At 38.8% G+C, this 18,850-nt stretch overlaps 1 protein-coding gene across 2 annotated transcripts in view; it reads left to right on the top strand.

Moving 5' to 3' along the window:
• uvrag (UV radiation resistance associated gene) overlaps nt 1-18,850 on the top strand; it is a 191,109-nt gene that overhangs the window by 34,916 nt on the left and 137,343 nt on the right. For both annotated transcript variants that reach the window (XM_061961810.2, XM_061961809.2), the window contains exons 4-6: nt 3,799-3,960; nt 5,089-5,163; nt 5,265-5,350. In XM_061961810.2, coding sequence (XP_061817794.1) covers nt 3,799-3,960; nt 5,089-5,163; nt 5,265-5,350 — 323 coding nt within the window. The remainder of the gene's footprint in view (nt 1-3,798; nt 3,961-5,088; nt 5,164-5,264; nt 5,351-18,850) is intronic.

Below are 18,850 nucleotides of genomic sequence, written 5' to 3'. Positions count from 1 at the left end.
CAACCTAAAATCATCAGCCCGGAGGTTGGGTCTTGGGTGTAGTTGGGTGTTCCAACAGGACAATGACCCCAAACACACGTCAAAAGTATTAAAGGAATGGCTAAATCAGGCTACAATTAAGGTTTTAGAATAGCCTTCCCAAAGTCCTGACTTAAACGTGTGGACAATGCTAAAGAAACAAGTCCATGTCAGAAAACCAACACATTTAGCTGAACAGCACCAATTTTGTCAAGAGGAGTGGTCCAAAATTCAACCAAAGCTTGCCAGAAGCTTGTGGATGGTTACCAAAAGCGCCTTATTGCAGTGAAACTTGCCAAGGGACATGTAACCAAATATTAACATTGCTGTATGCATATTTTGACCCAACAGATTTGGCCACATTTCAGTAGACCCATAATACATCCATAAAAGAACCAAACTTCATGAATGTTTTTTGTGACCAACAAGTATGTGCTCCAATCACTCTATCACAAAAAAAAAATAAGAGTTGTAGAAATGATTGGAAAATCAAGACAGCCATGACATTATGTTCTTTACAAGTGTATGTAAACTTTTGACCACAACTGTATACTCATATAGCTTTAGATTTTTTGAGGTGAAAAAAAGTCCTTAATGAGATTTGGTTTTGTGTGGATCCCCATTAGCTGTGATCATGCCAGCATAAAAATATGGTTTTGCACATATTTGACTGATCTAACAAATCATACTCAACTATGAAAATCCTTGGTCAAGACGGCCTTAAAAATCTGGGTTAAGGATTAGGGTGAAAAGTACTTCATTTATGAAAATAATGTGATCACAAGGCTCCCAAAGTTCCTTTGAGTGTAGTCTAAAGAGATTGGAGGCCCGTTTGAACTTGGGATTTTTCTGTGCATCACTTGTTATACAAACCCCGTTTCCGTATGAGTTGGGAAATTGTGTTAGATGTAAATATAAACGGAATACAATGATTTGCAAATCATTTTCAACCCATATTCAGTTGAGTATGCTACAAAGACAACATATTTGATGTTCTAACTGATAAACATTTTTTTTTTTTGCAAATAATCATTAACTTTGGAATTTGATGCCAGCAACACGTGACAAAGAAGTTGGGAAAGGTGGCAATAAATACTGATAAAGTTGAGGAATGCTCATCAAACACTTATTTGGAACATCCCACAGGTGAGCAGGCAAATTGGGAACAGGTGGGTGCCATGATTGGGTATAAAAGTAGATTCCATGAAATGCTCAGTCATTCACAAACAAGGATGGGGCAAGGGTCACCACTTTGTCAACAAATGCGTGAGCAAATTGTTGAACAGTTTAAGAATAACCTTTCTCAACCAGCTATTGCAAGGAATTTAGGGATTTCACCATCTACGGTCCGTAATATCATCAAAGGGTTCAGAGAATCTTGAGAAATCACTGCACGTAAGCAGCTAAGCCCGTGACCTTCGATCCCTCAGGCTGTACTGCATCAACAAGCGACATCAGTGTGTAAAGGATATCACCACATGGGCTCAGGAAGACTTCAGAAACCCACTGTCAGTAACTACAGTTGGTCGCTACATCTGTAAGTTAAAACTCTCCTACGCAAGGCGAAAACCGTTTATCGACAACACCCAGAAACGCTGTCAGCTTCGCTGGGCCTGAGCTCATCTAAGATGGACTGATACAAAGTGGAAAAATGTTCTGTGGTCTGACGAGTCCACATTTCAAAGTGTTTTTGGAAACTGTGGACGTGGTGATTGTTATAGGCGCAAAGTTGAAAAGCCAGCATCTGTGATGGTATGGGGGTGTATTAGTGCCCAAGACTTTGGTAACTTACACATCTGTAAAGGCGCCATTAATGCTGAAAGGTACATACAGGTTTTGGAGCAACATATGTTGCCTTCCAAGCAATGTTAGCATGGACGCCCCTGCTTATTTCAGCAAGACAATGCAAAGCCACGTGTTACATCAACGTGGCTTCATAGTAAAAGAGTGCGGGTACTAGACTGGCCTGCCTGTAGTCCAGACCTGTCTCCCATTGAAAATGTGTGGCGCATTATGAAGCCTAAAATAACACAACGGAGAACCCCGGACTGTTGAACAATTTAAGCTGTACTTCAAGCAAGAATGGGAAAGAATTCCACCTGAGAAGCTTAAAAAATGTGTCTTCTCAGTTCCCAAATGTTTATGAGTGTTGTTCAAAGGAAAGGCCATGTAACACAGTGGTGAACATGCCTTTTCCCAACTACTTTGGCACGTGTTGCAGCCATGAAATTCTAAGTTAATTATTATTTGCAAAAAATAAAAACAGTTTATGAGTTTGAACATCAAAATATCTTGTCTTTGTAGTGCATTCAATTGAATATGGGTTAAAAAGGATTTGCAAATCATTGTATTCCGTTATATTTACATCTAACACAATTTCCCAACTCATATGGAAACAGGGTTTGTAAATGGAATGACTGGGGTACTATTTGATTTTTTTCTACTTCTTGCTACATCATTTAGATGTCAGTAGACACAGCTGTGCACTACTGTTTACATTCTCTGCACACATGCACAACAGATGCTGCTCCACATGTTGTCAGCCTTGCTGTTGAGTCATGCGCTGACCTAAGCAGGATTGAGGCACGCTCTTTAGTGCCCCCTGTGAGACGAGTCCGTGTACAGCTTAACAGGAAGTTCTGGTTCCTGTGAACTGTCGTCTTAACTTCCCCTTGAACAGTTAGGTTGCAATCATCTTTTTGAGATGTGTGTTTAGCCTATCGATGTTTTTCGATTATATGCAAATATTCAGGTTCTTTCAGACGAGCCCCCAATTATGGGAATGCTGAAGTGCAGAGGTTCCCATTTCTCTTCAGTCTCCAAACAACAGTTTTAACAGTTGTTTGTGTTTAATCATTTTTACTTGACACACTCAGAACAGCACCGAACTATAGACATGGCTCATTATGCACATTTGACAGCCACACATGGTCATAAACCTCTCTGATCCCTGTGTTTTAAAAAGCAGAGTTATGATGCCATCTAGTTAGTTTTTTTTTAATACACTTAACATGACATATACACGAAAAGACCCATTTTAATTTGTGAAAGTTTCTCATCAATTGAGTCTTGTTTTGCTGGAGCCATAGCCTTTTGCAAAAACTGTCTCAGAGAGCTCTGGGATGTAGGTCTACTAGGTGGCTGTGGTGGTGATATACTGGCTGATGCTACAGACATCGGAGCAACAACAGTTGCAGGACACGTTGGCACCTTCATTAGCAGAATCCCTTGCTAATATTTTGTCCATCTCCATTAATCTTATTGTTGGGTGATTAGTTTGCATATGACTTGTTCGTAGAGCCTGCTCAATATTTTTATTTTATTTTAAAAAGTGTACACTGTGCTTTTTTTGGGGGGAATCTAACACTTTGAAATGTGTCCAAATGTTACTCCTTTTCCTGCTATCACTCATTTTCGGTAAAATGGTCACATCTCTCGCACTTCGCTCGCTCTCGTCTCTCTGCCACAGCCATACATGTAGATCAATGCGGGTTTAAAAGACAATTAAAAAAAATAAATAAAAAATGCTTTCTATCGGCAGCTTGCTCTCTCGATCGCGAACCGACTCCCATCGTTCACTTCACACTCTTGTTCGCGACCAACACATCACTAAACCTTAGGCCAGCCGTGTGTCCAAACTAGACAATAATTACTTGTTGTTTTTCATCATTTGCTCGATGGTCCTGGACCATAACATGTTCATGAACATGAATCTACAGTAGTAACATTTCATTAAGGCACTACTGACGCTCCCTATGTCTGTTTGTGTGTGTTTCAAAGAATCCTACTTGGCGGAGCTTGGACTTTGGTATGTTGCCGGACCTTTTGGATACCTCAGTCTCTTGTTTTGTGGTAAGGATTTGGGGAGGACAACAAGAACAGTACCAGCTCCTCATAGAATGGAAGGTCAACCTGGATGGCGTCAGATACACGGGACAGCAGGTCAGCCACACACAAGACATTGATAGTATATGGAAGTAGAATTGTCTCACATAAACTTATTTTTATCAATATGATATTAATACATATGCATATATTAATAAATATACAAATGTAATATACAAATAAATAAATGATTTGTATAAATATATGCGTATTTGTAAATATATTTTAGATATTTGAAAATATATACAAATAAAATTTATAAATATAAAAATGTGACATACAAATAAATCAAGAATTTGTATAAATAAACGTGTATTTGTAAATATATTTTTGAGATTTGAATATAAATATGCTTGATTTTGTATTTGTATTAAATTTGCATATGTGGATGCTCTTTGCTTTTGAGTCGAAGAGACATTCCTCCCACAAACCAAATGCACAAATAAATGTGACCTACACACTCTCCTGAGCAACCAGCAGAGGGCACTGCAGCCAGAGCAATAGATGCATTATATTCAAAATGCCCGGAGTACTCTGCACAAAATCAATCCACGTCTTTACAGAGAGAACGCACACCGGGCCTGAGCTTGCTAACGTTAGCGTTGTATTAGCTAATGCTAATTTATCCAGTTAATCTGAAAGACCGTGCTAGCTGCTTATTTAATTGTATCAATGCCGTTTAATGACCTTGTCCCGATGTAGATACTGATCTCTTATCAGTGCAAAGTGTGTCAAATCATCATCATCATATATCAGTCATCATATGACCCACATATGCAAATTCAATACAAATACAAAATCAAGCATATTTGTATTCAAATCTCAAAAATATATTTACAAATATACGTTTATTTATACAAATTCTTGATTTATTTGTATGTCACATTTTTATATTTATAAATTGTATTTGTATATATTTTGAAATCTCAAAATATATTTACAAATACGTGTTTATTTATACAAATGATTTATTTATTTGTATATCACATTTGTATTTGCATTTGTATATTTATTGATATATGCATATGTATTAATATCATATTGATATATATAAGCTGATGTGAGACAATTCTACTTCCATAATAATACCCCTCTATATTTGCATTTAAAACTGACAAAAGATGGATATATTTTTCCCCCTCTGTGTTTCTGCTGTGAGTTTCAGCTGCTTTGCATTTTCCACAGATTCGATCCAGGAATCCAAATGAGATCATATTCGGGTTGAATGATGGTTATTATGCTGCTGACTTTGATCAGAAGGTACAGTGTTTGTCCATTTCCAGAATTCTCGTGTGATGAATTGCGTGAACATACGCCTGTGTCACGCTGTGTGCTGAATTGCTGACATGTTCTTGTTGCAGGATCAGTCAGAGCGGAAGAAAAATAGTCTACTTCATGTTGACCAAAGCTCAGTCAGGAATTCCTACAGTGTCTTCTCTTTGCTCAGGTAAGCTCTATTGACTTACACTCACTGCTCTCATATCGTTTTGTTCTTCTTATAACTAACTGAAACTTTTACCTTGAGCATTGGCCGATACCGACATTGGTCCACTATGATATCAGCAGGAGTCATATATACTTTGTATATATTTTGTAGTATTCAATGTTAGAAAAAGTTTGATCAAATGACATTTGTAAAACCAAAAAAAATGCTAGGTAACAAAAACACCAAGCTTTTTATTCAACTGTTTGGAATGAACCTATGCTGTCTTTAAGTTGAAGTGGCGTCTTAATTTTTTTGGTGACACCTAGTGGTCACAATAATTTATTAAGATAAGCTCATGTCACAGTAAGTTGAATATTGCAGGCACTTATTACATGTCTAGCTTGTGTGCTATTGTGTGCTTAGCTGTTTGGGAGCTGCTATCTCCGGGTAACTTATAGCCTACCATGGTCACCTTTTGGGAATGACTTGACTAAAATACAAAAACAGACCAACTTTGTGCTTATTGAACGACATTTAGATGTTAACTGGCTCTCTAGCTTAGCGCAGGTAAACATGCTGCTTGTATCAGAGCGTTTATATCTGACATTTTACAAAACATGTAAGCCAACATAATCCAATTAATTTTTTTGATGACATTGGACCAATATCTTTCTCAAATTGGGACATCCCTATTATCAATGCATTTAAACAAGTGTTAAAATGTGTGCTATAAAGTTTTGTGTATGACCTGAACTTATTAAGTCCAAAGTGATGTACAGGAAAGATTTTGGAGGGTGTTGTTATGTTACAGTCATGTGATTATCACAAGATACAGGTATGGCTTCCTTTGAAAGACAGTGTGTTAGGTAAACTATCTAATTTTTAAAAGCTATTTTTTTTTGGAAGTTTGCTAATTCCCAAAGGCTAATTTGTTGCCATTAAATCTAATTTTAAAGCCGTTGAACTATTATGCTTTAATAGGCTGTCAAATACAGTTTTGTATGACAAGTTGTTTTTTTTACAGTAGGAGGCCCATGCCTTTATATACTCTTAATATGGAAGACTTCATTGTAAAACATGATGTACTTGAAACATGTTATTCATTTATTAGTAAACATATTTTGAGGTATGTGCATTCGAGATTACTGCTATAGTATTTAGTACTTGATGACCAACACGGTATTATCCTTCTTGAGACTTGTGAAGCACTGCTTTAAAACAGTAATAATTTTCCTTTTTACTTTTAGTATCTGCTCCATTTTAAAGGCATAATTCAAATTTGCATGGTGTTGTAAGTGCTTGACAGGTAGATGCAGTTAAGAGTAAGACCACTGGAGGGCGCTGGATACTTACTATTGGGATCCTTGGTAGAAACCACCAGTCAAGAATGTCAACTTGAGGTTTTTTTTTGTCTATAAAACCTGAGCACTACTTTCAGTAACTACAAGGCTTTCCGCAGGAACAACCTCTGCGAAATGTAGCCTGATCTCATACTTGTTTAATTAAACACAATTTTGCTGAGGCAATGGATTACGTTAGACCCTACCAAAATAAGACTAATTAGATCATTAGTGTCCTTATGACAGTCTCCACTAACACTTTCAGACAGTTTTAGAACTAAATACAGTGTTCTGGATGTGTCACAAGCCTTTTGCACTTTTTGTCAAGAAACAGACTAAAGCCATTTGAAGTGAACTGCTTTATTTTGAAGTGGTCAGGTTGTATCTCTTAAATGGAGACCAGCGACCCCACAACGTTCTGCACAAAGTCTACCTCCAACCGTGTTTGTCTATCTTTGTTCTTCATGTTCCTTTAGTTGCTTATGAGTGGCTTGTTGTGTTGATATCAACACCCTGACGCTGCAGAATTATCACATGCATTGTCTGGTGTTTATTCTCTATAAAATTATTTTGTGTGTTCTCTCATACAATACATTTTTTTTATCTTAAGTTAAAGTTAAAGTACCAGTGATTGTCACACACACACTAGGTGTGGTGAAATTTGTCCTCTGCCCCTTGTTCACCCCCTGGGAGGTGGGGGAGCAGTGGGCACCAGCGGTGCCGTGCCAGGGAATCATTTTTGGTGATTTAACCCCCAATTTCAACCCTTGATGCTGAGTGCCAAGCAGGGAGGTAATGGGTCCCATTTTTTAAGTCTTTGGTATGACTCGGCCGGGGTTTGAACTCACAACCTACCGATCTCAGGGCGGACACTCTAACCACTGAGTAGGGAGTATCTGACCTTTTGGAAGGATTACAATTGGAAACTATTTTGTGCCTTTTAACTATATTTTATTGCATATTGTGCATTGAGTTGGTTTTAGGATGTGATTAAGTTAAAAAAAAATTATGCATACTTACTTTTTTCTTCTTTCTTTATAAATTAATAATGTGTGCGTGTGTATATGTATGTATGTATGTATGTATGTATGTATGTGTGTATGTATACATATATAGGGAATGTACATCTCTACCTTAAATTGCGATTCAATATTAATCTCTATACATAGGTTATGATACAATTCACTAACAATACTTTATAAAACATTTCAATACGATTCAATGCAATTCGATGCAGATGGAAGCTTTGCATAGTGAAAAGAAAATTAAATGTATCATGTATGTTTTTATTTTTTAAATAGACCTAATACAAAACAGGCGCTGCCTACAATAATTATGAGCAAATAGTGGAATAATCAACTTTAAGGCATTGCAATCCACAAACTTAAAGAAAAGAAGATGTAAACAAAAAACTTTTGGAAAAGCTACCAGGTATTTACTGTTGTTTGCTCGAGTAGCAACAATTAAATACAGAGACAAGCAAGCTGTGCATTAAGTAGAGGTGTTATAACACACAAGTGCAAGATCCAATGAAGTGCCACCATGTAAACTAAACAGCAGCTTCAATGTAGAAGCTCAAATACTTTATGTATTTACTATTTCAAATGCATGAAAAACATACATCCGTCGTCACGTCTTTCATAATGATTGTGAACAATAGGCAAAGGAAAAAAAAAAGAGAAGTTCCCATTTAAGTGGTGTTCACTTGAAACTTTTGAGGATGAAATGTTGTGTTACAAACTTTTGTGTGGTGTTGCTTATTTGTAGTTAATACAATCTGATATTTTATGTGTATGCAGCGGCAGCTGAACCGAATGTGACAGCCTGTCATAATTACGACAATCTGCTGGATAAAAAAAATACCGGAAGCAGTATCATTAGTTCAGAATCTTCACAGTCCAAAAGGACCAATCCAATTACACGGAGAATTTCAAAAACACATATTTGGGGTTAAAACAATCTCCGTCCACACAAGTGTAGTTTCAAAAGTGTGTACGTCTACACACAAACACATACACCTGCTGTCATGCACATATTGTCCAATCAGAAGCCTGAAAAAAGCAGCAGTAGCTGAGTTGGTGGCATTATACCTCTGTTATGTTTATTTTGACATACTTAAGATGGGACGGCGTGGCGCAGTGGAAGAATGGCCGTGCGCGACCCGAGGGTCCCTGGTTCAATCCCCACCTAGTACCAACCTCGTCATGTCCGTTGTGTCCTGAGCAAGACACTTCACCCTTGCTCCTGATGGGTGCTGGTTAGCGCCTTGCATGGCAGCTCCCTCCATCAGTGTGTGAATGTGTGTGTGAATGGGTAAATGTGGAAGTAGTGTCAAAGCGCTTTGAGTACCTTGAAGGTAGAAAAGCGCTATACAAGTACAACCCATTTATAATTTATTTAATATGTACAATGACATGTACATTATCTTTAAAACCAGCCTGCACGTACACAGAGCTCTGGGAACGTTATTAAAGAGCAAATACACATCTGTGCTTTATTTTGTTTTAACAGAAAATCTTACAATACATTAAACACTCACAGTCAAAAAACTATTTTACAAGGTTAAAACATAAATTAAAAAGCATTAAACACATTGAGCGTTTCTTGTTGCACTCAAAGAACAATTTACAATTTTCCATATTACCGTACTTAAATTCTGCCATAATCAAGGATTAGGTTATAATAGAACATAAAGTTTTACTGACATTATGTTAAATTATTCATGATTTGTGGTTGCCACTCCTGGTTTGTGCTTTTAGAAAAATACAATTATTAATGATTAGTTAAGTACTAAAAACAAAAATATGGATACATGTACACATATAAGCCATTTAACAGGAAAAACACCATTTATTAAAGATAAAACACAAATTGTAAGAATTTGTTAGAAAATGTAGTAATTTCACTTGCATTAGTTGACGCTAATTGGGCGGTCTTAAATCCGCTAATATTTGACAGCAAGCCAAGCAGCTGTGTGCGCGTCTACGTATCTAGATGTGCACAACAGAGGAGCTAGGTAACTTATGAGAGTAGTGTATGTGTGTTTGCGAGAATGGCAATGTGTTGGCTGAGTGACGTCAGTGAGTGACTGGGCGAGTAAAGAGAGAGAGAGGGAGCCGTGCACTGCGCACTAGAGCGAAGAACGGTTTCGGTTGTGTCCTGCAAAACTAATAATGAAGCAAAACCATATTTTCCTTTTGTATTTCCATTGATGTTCGATGTTGCTATGGTAATGCTTGCTGTGTGCGCACATAGTTTAGATGGATATCAGACATGATTAAAAGGAAGAATAAAAAAAGAAAAACTGTCAAAGTTATACTGCCAGCAGCCCCTCAGTCCTTTTGCACAACTCTCTGAATCCAAAGAAAGACACATGTTCCAGATGTATGCTTGTCTGCACACATTAAACGTCCTTTACAATGACAGCAAACGCTAAAAATACGCTAGTGGTCCATGGGACAACATACACACATTTTAGGAACATTTCAGAGGAGAACCGATTTGTACAGAAACTGAAACTGTTTTTCCCATAAGAAATACCGGCCAGCCAAAAATATGAACACAAATCAGATTTTAGAGAGAACAATGATAGTTTTAGGGGATCCAGTTTGGTGGCTGCAGGATTAGGTCTCTGCTTTTTGCAGATGATGCTAAAGTTAAAGTACCAATGATTGTCACACACACACACTAGGTGTGGCGAAATTATTCTCTGCATTTGACCCATCATCTTTGATCACCTCCTGGTAGTGATGGGAGCAGTGAGCAGCATTGAGTGCCAAGCAGGGAGGTAATGGGTTCCATTTTTTATAGTCTTTGGTAGGACTCGGCCGGGGTTTGAACTCACAACCTACCGATCTCAGGTGGTCCTGATGGCTTCATCTGGCCAGGATCTTCAGCTCTCACTGGATCGGTCCGCAGCCGAGTGTGAAGCGACTGGGATGAGAATCAGCACCTCCAAGTTCGAGTACATGGCTCTCGCCCGGAAAAGGGTGGAATGCCATCTCCGCCGGGTTGGGGAGGAGACCCTGCCCCAAGTGGAGGAGTTCAAGTACCTCGGAGTCTTGTTCACAAGTGAGGGAAGAGTGGATCGTGAGATCGACAGGCGGATCGGTGCGGCGTCTTCAGTAATGCGGACGCTGTATCAATCCGTTGTGGTGAAGAAGGAGCTGAGCCGGAAGGCAAAGCTCTCAATTTACCGGTCGATCTATGTTCTCATCCTCACCTATGGTCATGAGCTATGGGTTTTGACCAAAAGGACAAGATCACGGGTACAAGCGGCCGAAATGAGTTTCCTTCACAGGGTGGCAGGGCTCTCCCTTTAGAGATAGGGTGAGAAGCTCTGTCATCCGGGGGGAGCTCAAAGTAAAGCCGCTGCTCCTCCACATCGAGAGGAGCCAGATGAGGTGGTTCGGGCATCTGGTCAGGATGCCACCCGAACGCCTCCCTAGAGAGGTGTTTAGGGCACGTCCAACCGGTAGGAGGCCACGGGGGAAAACCCAGGACACGTTGGGAACGCCTCGGGATCCCCCGGGAAGAGCTACACGAAGTGGCTGGGGAGAGAAAAGTCTGGGCTTTCCTGCTTACGCTGCTGCCCCCGTGACCAGACCTCGGATAAGCGGAAGAAGATGGATGGATGGATAGAATTATAGTTTTAAATGCAGAAAACCATTTGACGTATAAATAATCAATGAAATGTATAACAAATTATCCATCCATCCATTCTCTATAGGGCTTCTCTCTCTTCATCAGGGTCACTGCTGAGCTGCTGCCTATAGTTTAAATTATTTTTTTTAATTTTATTGAATTAATTATTATTACATTAAACTAACTCCTCAGTGACATCTTGGTGAATTTGCGAACCTGAAACAATACAAAAGAAATGCCATTGTAAGTTAATAATACTAACGCAGACACTTAACTTAAATGTGTTAGCATATTATCTAACGCTAACAATGCTCGTTTGATAACATTACGATAGCACATACAAATATACTTGAAAGGGGACACTCTTACAAACACCAGACATGGGACAGTTTAGTATGTAAGAATTGTTTTAGTTGTACTATAAAAAGTACAAATGTTGCTTGGAGAGATTAAAGAAGAATCAATACGCGTATATCGTTATGGAAGGCTAGATGACAGAATGGCAATTGTACCTCCAGTTGAAAGTTCTAAACAGGAGGGAACTGCAGCACCTGCAGTAAGCAAACTCCTCATAAAACTATCGCCGTAACATAAACAATAACACATCATTTCAGTGTCTTTGCTCGTTTTTTTTAAAAACTATTTGCATTTTGGTTTTCAGCGAAGTAAAATTCGTAAATTAGCTGCAAAGTTTTATAAGCCTCAGGATTCAAAGCGTAGGAAAAAAGTACCTGCTTTTAGTCAGGAATTTACGGTCTACAGAAACCATAATATAACATCTGTTGTGCCTTGTGTGCTTGGTGCACATGGAACGTAAGGGTATGACGGATTGATCCCAAAAATACTAGTGTGACAAGATCAATATTTTTATTTTTACTAAATATTTGTTGTTGTTGTCATTTTTTGTAATGTTTACAAACTCAGAGAACAATTACCTGGGCACAGTACTTTGAGGGCAAACACCCTCAAGGATTTAAATGAGTAGTTGATAGTCATTTTTGCTTTTATTTATTGGGTACTATTGCCTTTGTATTGGTCAATCAACTGTATGTAATTAAAAAAAAGTAACTAGTTGACTATTTAAATGATATAGTTAAACTGTCAATGGCACTCAATATAAAAAAATACTGGTGTACATGTGATCAGTATTGACCGTCCTCGCTGATGGATGATCGATAATGGAATTGTTAGCATAAAACCCTATTAAGTAATGTTTCTTACCTTCTTTATCAAAGTGCTGACACTTGCTACTTTTGACATGCTCCGCATGACAGGGTTTGCTGTTTGTGTCATTTTCCGTTGATTCTGCTGTGGGCTCTTATTTTGTTACATCTGTTCTAAATGCATTCCTGTCACTCCTGTCTGAGGAGGCTATGGTGTATAGCTATCTGTAATGGTGCGTTCCATTTGTACTGGGAAGTCAGAATTCCGAGTTCCTAGTTTGAATTTCAACTGAAACACCCCTTCAGGTAGGATTTTCGACATGTAAAGTCGAATAATTCTCACCAGAGTTGGATTCAAAGATGGCTGCTCTGAATGAAAACAATGATATACTGTATGCTTCTATAAATATCTGTTATTATCACTTCTGATTAGTTGTTGTCGCACTAAATCAGCAATGTATAATGTATTGTTAGACGTTTAGATGTGGTAAACATTTTTTTTCATGTGGCATCAACTACGTATTCTACATCGCTAGCAATGGCATCTGTGTTCTTTATCCACCGTGTTTGAAGGTTGCAGAAAGAATGCATTTTTTCCCTTAAGTTGTTTATGTTCAGACAAGGTAAGAGCAAAAATAGCTTTCGTGGATGTGGCCATCTTAATTTCCGACCTCTGGAACTGAAACGCTCACAATTTGGCCGTGACGTCATTCCCAGCTCCGACTTCCAACTTCCGAGGTCAACGGAATGAACCTTAATCACTAATCAGAAGGCTCTGTAAGCACCGCATAGTCATTACAACATTACAACTACACAAGTTCATTACTTTATTGTGATCATTACCTGTATATTGAGTCTCGTCTTTATTTTTGTACTTTGTGTTTAGTGTGTGGATTCGCTTTTCTTTAGTATTGTTACTGCAGAGACAGTGGTGACATGGGGGTCCAGCCCAAACAGACCATGACCTATTTGGCACCATAGTGGGTTATTTTGCCGTCCTGCTCAATGAAAACAAACAAACAAACAAACAAACAAAAAAACGTGGGATTTTTTTGTTGGGCACTCAATTACGCAGAATGATACTCGGGCAAACAGACTACAGTGGTACCTCGTCTTAGGAGTTTAATTGGTTCTGCGACAGAGATCATAACGTGGTATCTCAAATCAAGGTTCCCAATTGAAATTAATTTTCAAATGTATTCATGCTGAACCCACCAAAACACCAACATTTTATCATGTTACATGCTCTTTAATAAGATTTTTTTTTAAATTGTTGGCCTGAATTTTGATGTTATATTTTATATAGAATGATTTAAATAAAATTGTAAATTTTATTCCATAAAACCTTTTAAATAAAAAAAAAAAGAGGAAATTATAAGTAATTTATCATCTACTATTATTTGTTTAAAAATAAAAGGTATTATTCAGTACAATGTTAAAATTGTATTAAATATTAATTCATAGAGGCATTATTGTGTGACTATAGTGAGAAGCCAGGATGTATTATTGTGTTTTATTAACACAAATATAACGGAATATTAAAATGTTCCTCGCCTACTTTTCTTTTTTTTTGTAAACAATTGTGGAGTCATGAAAAATCACATTTGTGTATTTTAGCATTCTTTTTAAGCGTTTCTTTGACTGAAAAAATTGATTTATGTTGGTAGTTTTAAATAAAAGATAAATGTCAAACAAAATACAGTACATGATATTAGAAGTTATGACGTCATACCGGTAATTTGGTAACATTAATAATGGCTTCATTAACGAGCAAGATAACCCATATTTTGGTGTAGGGTGAACAAATCAAGCGCTCTTACCTTCTAGGAGGTCTTAACTTCCTTTACGTTCACCATACCTCACATTGTAAACAAATATGACTGCGCGGGACATCTTAATCCTAAAGGGGAACTGCTCTTGTTTTTATTTATTCTTAGAATAACACACAACTCACATAATGTGTTTTCTGTTGTGAATGTGTCCGGGGTAGATATGCATTCTACTGAGGTGGCAAATCATGATGCGTTCAGTCGATCGTATCATCAAGCAAACAATCTGAAAATTCCCGTCGTATCAATTCCTAGATATGGTCGAAACTATTTAAAGTGCACTACGTATAATAAACGCAACATTATTAATATTTCTACTACGGATAATTTAAACAAAAACTTGTCAAAACAGCCCAATACTTATAATATGGGCTTTTTAAACATAAGATCATTGTCTCCCAAAACGTTATTAGTTAATGAGGTCATTAGAGACAACAATCTTAACGTCATTGGTCTTAGCGAAACCTGGCTCAAACCAGACAAATTTTTTTGCGCTAAATGAGGCATCTCCTCCTAACTATACGAATGCGCATATTGCCCGTCCCCTTAAAAGGGGTGGGGGGGTCGCATTAATATACAATGAAAACTTTAACCTTACCCCTAACCTAAATAATAAATACAAATCGTTTGAGGTGCTTACTATGAGGTCTGTCGCACCGCTGCCTCTCGATATGGCTGTTATCTACCGCCCCCCAGGGCCCTACTCGGACTTTATTAATGAATTTTCAGAGTTCGTTGCTGATCTAGTGACGCACGCAGACAATATAATCATAATGGGGGACTTTAATATCCATATGAATACCCCATCGGACCCTCAGTGCGTGGCGCTCCAGACTATAATTGATAGCTGTGGTCTTACACAAATAATAAATGAACCTACGCATCGCAACGGCAATACGATAGATCTAGTGCTGGTCAGGGGTGTCACCACCTCCAAAGTTATGGTACTCCCGTATACTAAAGTAATGTCCGATCATTACCTTATAAAATTCGAAGTTCTGACTCACTGTCAACAAACTAATAATAATAATAACTGCTATAGCAGCCGCAACATTAATACCGCCACAACGATGACTCTTGCTGACCTACTGCCTTCGGTAATGGCACCATTCCCAAATTATGTCGGCTCTATTGATAACCTCACTAACAACTTTGACAATGCCCTGCGCAAAACCATTGATAGTATAGCACCGCTAAAACAAAAAAGGGCCCCTAAAAGGCGCACCCCATGGTTTACAGAGGAAACCAGAGCTCATAAATTATCATGTAGAAAGTTGGAACGCAAATGGCGCGCGACCAAGCTTGAGGTTTTCCATCAAGCATGGAGTGATAGTTTAATATCGTATAAACGCATGCTAACCTTAGCTAAAGCTAAATATTACTCAAATCTCATCCGCCTCAACAAAAACGACCCTAAATTTTTGTTTAGTACAGTAGCATCGCTAACCCAACAAGGGACTCCTCCCAATAGCTCCACCCACTCGGCAGATGACTTTATGAATTTCTTTAATAAGAAAATTGAACTCATTAGAAAGGAGATTAAAGACAACGCATCCCAGCTACAACTGGGTTCTATGAACACAGATACAACTGTATCTACGACGGATACTGCAATACAAAATAGTCTCTCTCTTTTTGATGAAATAACATTAGAGGAACTATTACAGCGTGTAAGTGGGATAAAACAAACAACATGTTTACTTGACCCACTTCCTGGGAAACTTATCAAGGAGCTTTTTGTATTATTAGGTCCATCAGTGCTAAATATTATAAACTTATCACTTTCCTCTGGCACTGTTCCCCTAGCATTCAAGAAAGCGGTTATTCATCCTCTGCTCAAAAGACCTAACCTTGATCCTGACCTCATGGTAAACTACCGACCGGTGTCCCACCTTCCCTTTATTTCGAAAATCCTCGAAAAAATTGTCGCACAGCAGCTAAATGAACACTTAGTGTCTAACAATCTCTGTGAACCTTTTCAATCCGGTTTCAGGGCAAATCACTCTACGGAGACAGCCCTCGCAAAAATGACTAATGATCTACTGCTAACGATGGATTCTGATGCGTCATCTATGTTGCTGCTTCTTGATCTTAGCGCTGCTTTCGATACCGTCGATCATAATAATTTATTAGAGCGTATCAAAACACGTATTGGTATGTCAGACTTAGCTTTGTCGTGGTTTAACTCTTATCTTACTGACAGGATGCAATGCGTCTCCCATAACAATGTGACCTCGGACTATGTTAAGGTAACGTGCGGAGTTCCTCAGGGTTCGGTTCTTGGCCCTGCACTCTTTAGTATTTACATGTTGCCGCTAGGCGACATCATACGCAAATACGGTGTTAGCTTTCATTGTTATGCTGATGACACCCAACTCTACATGCCCCTAAAGCTGACCAACACGCCGGATTGTAGTCAGCTGGAGGCGTGTCTTAATGAAATTAAACAATGGATGTCCGCTAACTTCTTGCAACTCAACGCCAAGAAAACGGAAATGCTGATTATCGGTCCTGCTAAACACCGACATTTATTTAATAATACCACCTTAACATTTGACAACCAAACAATTACACAAGGCGAATCAGTAAAGAATCTGGGTATTATCTTCGACCCAACTCTCTCGTTTGAATCACACATTAAGAGTGTTACTAAAACGGCCTTCTTTCATCTCCGTAATATTGCTAAAATTCGTTCTATTTTATCCACTAGCGACGCTGAGATCATTATTCATGCGTTCGTTACGTCTCGTCTCGATTACTGTAACGTATTATTTTCGGGTCTCCCTATGTCTAGCATTAAAAAATTACAGTTGGTACAAAATGCGGCTGCTAGACTTTTGACAAGAACAAGAAAGTTTGATCATATTACGCCTATACTGGCTCACCTGCACTGGCTTCCTGTGCACTTAAGATGTGACTTTAAGGTTTTACTACTTACGTATAAAATACTACACGGTCTAGCTCCGTCCTATCTTGTCGATTGCATTGTACCATATGTCCCGGCAAGAAATCTGCGTTCAAAGAACTCCGGCTTATTAGTGATTCCCAGAGCCCAAAAAAAGTCTGCGGGCTATAGAGCGTTTTCTATTCGGGCTCCAGTACTATGGAATGCCCTCCCGGTAACAATTAGAGATGCTACCTCAGTAGAAGCATTTAAGTCCCATCTTAAAACTAATTTGTATACTCTAGCCTTTAAATAGAGTAGATCAACAAAACGGCAGATCAACTGTTAGACCAGTTGATCTGCCGTTTCTTTTCTTTTCTCCTCTGCTCCCCTTTTCCTTGAGGGGGGGGGGCACAGGTCCGGTGGCCATGGATGAAGTGCTGGCTGTCCAGAGTCGGGACCCGGGGTGGACCGCTCGCCTGTGCATCGGCTGGGAACATCTCTGCGCTGCTGACCCGTCTCCGCTCGGGATGGTGTCCTGCTGGCCCCACTATGGACTGGACTCTTACTATTATGTTGGATCCACTATGGACTGGACTCTCACAATATTATGTCAGACCCACTCGACATCCATTGCTTTCGATCTCCCCTAGAGGGGGGGGGTTACCCACATATGCGGTCCTCTCCAAGGTTTCTCATAGTCATTCACATCGACGTCCCACTGGGGTGAGTTTTTCCTTGCCCGTGTGTGGGCTTTGTGCCGAGGATGTCGTTGTGGCTTGTGCAGCCCTTTGAGACACTTGTGATTTAGGGCTATATAAATAAAGATTGATTGATTGATTTATTTATTTTGCCTGTCATTCACAATCCTTGTAAAACAAGAACACATGTTTTTATGGCTTACAATGCAGCTAATGGGAGTACTGCATTGCGCCCATAAAAAAACCTAAAAATATCCAAAAACCATCAGCAATACACCATTTACATGTCGTGACCTGAATATTAACTAAGTATTAGCGATGTTGTTATTTTAAGCGCTAACGCAGACAGACTATTTTTAGTAGCGCCATCATCACAGAGAGCTAACTAGCGTTTGCTGTTATATTGACATACTGAGCCGGTAAGCTGCTGCATTGCCTCTGAGCTGCTGAAAGTCAATTATAAATCATGGTTCTCACTTGGGTAGTAGAAGGTTAACGGAGATGTTGGTAAACATTGACATTGAACTTATACCCAGAGATGACGAGAAAGACACACACACGCACATACACACACAAAAACACTCGTTTGCACTTTTTTTCAAAATCATCACAAGAATGTTGTGACCTTTGGCAGTATGAAACGAAAACTTAGTGTGTGTAGTATTTTTCTGGCAGTTTTGCACTGGCCTGTCAAAAAATAAACATGTCCCATAATCCTCTGAGAATTGTGACCAGACTCAGAGTAGATAAGAGGAATTGTTTTTATGGACATTTCCTGAACATTTCTTCAAAAATCCATCCATAACATTTTGAGTTACCCTGGTGATTACATAATCTCTTTGACTGAGGGCTGCGTACGAAAGCGCCACCTTTTTTCTCGAGGGTTTACAAGGCGACACCGATTGGGTCACGGTGTACGGCTGCGGAGGGAAAGCGTCCGGTAAAGATAAAGACATTCAA

The sequence above is a fragment of the Nerophis lumbriciformis genome, linkage group LG09 (genome assembly GCF_033978685.3).
Source record: "Nerophis lumbriciformis linkage group LG09, RoL_Nlum_v2.1, whole genome shotgun sequence".
In the NCBI taxonomy this organism is placed as follows: Eukaryota; Metazoa; Chordata; class Actinopteri; order Syngnathiformes; family Syngnathidae; genus Nerophis; species Nerophis lumbriciformis.
Note: the sequence above shows the minus strand (reverse complement) of the source record. Positions and strands in the feature narration are given on the sequence as shown.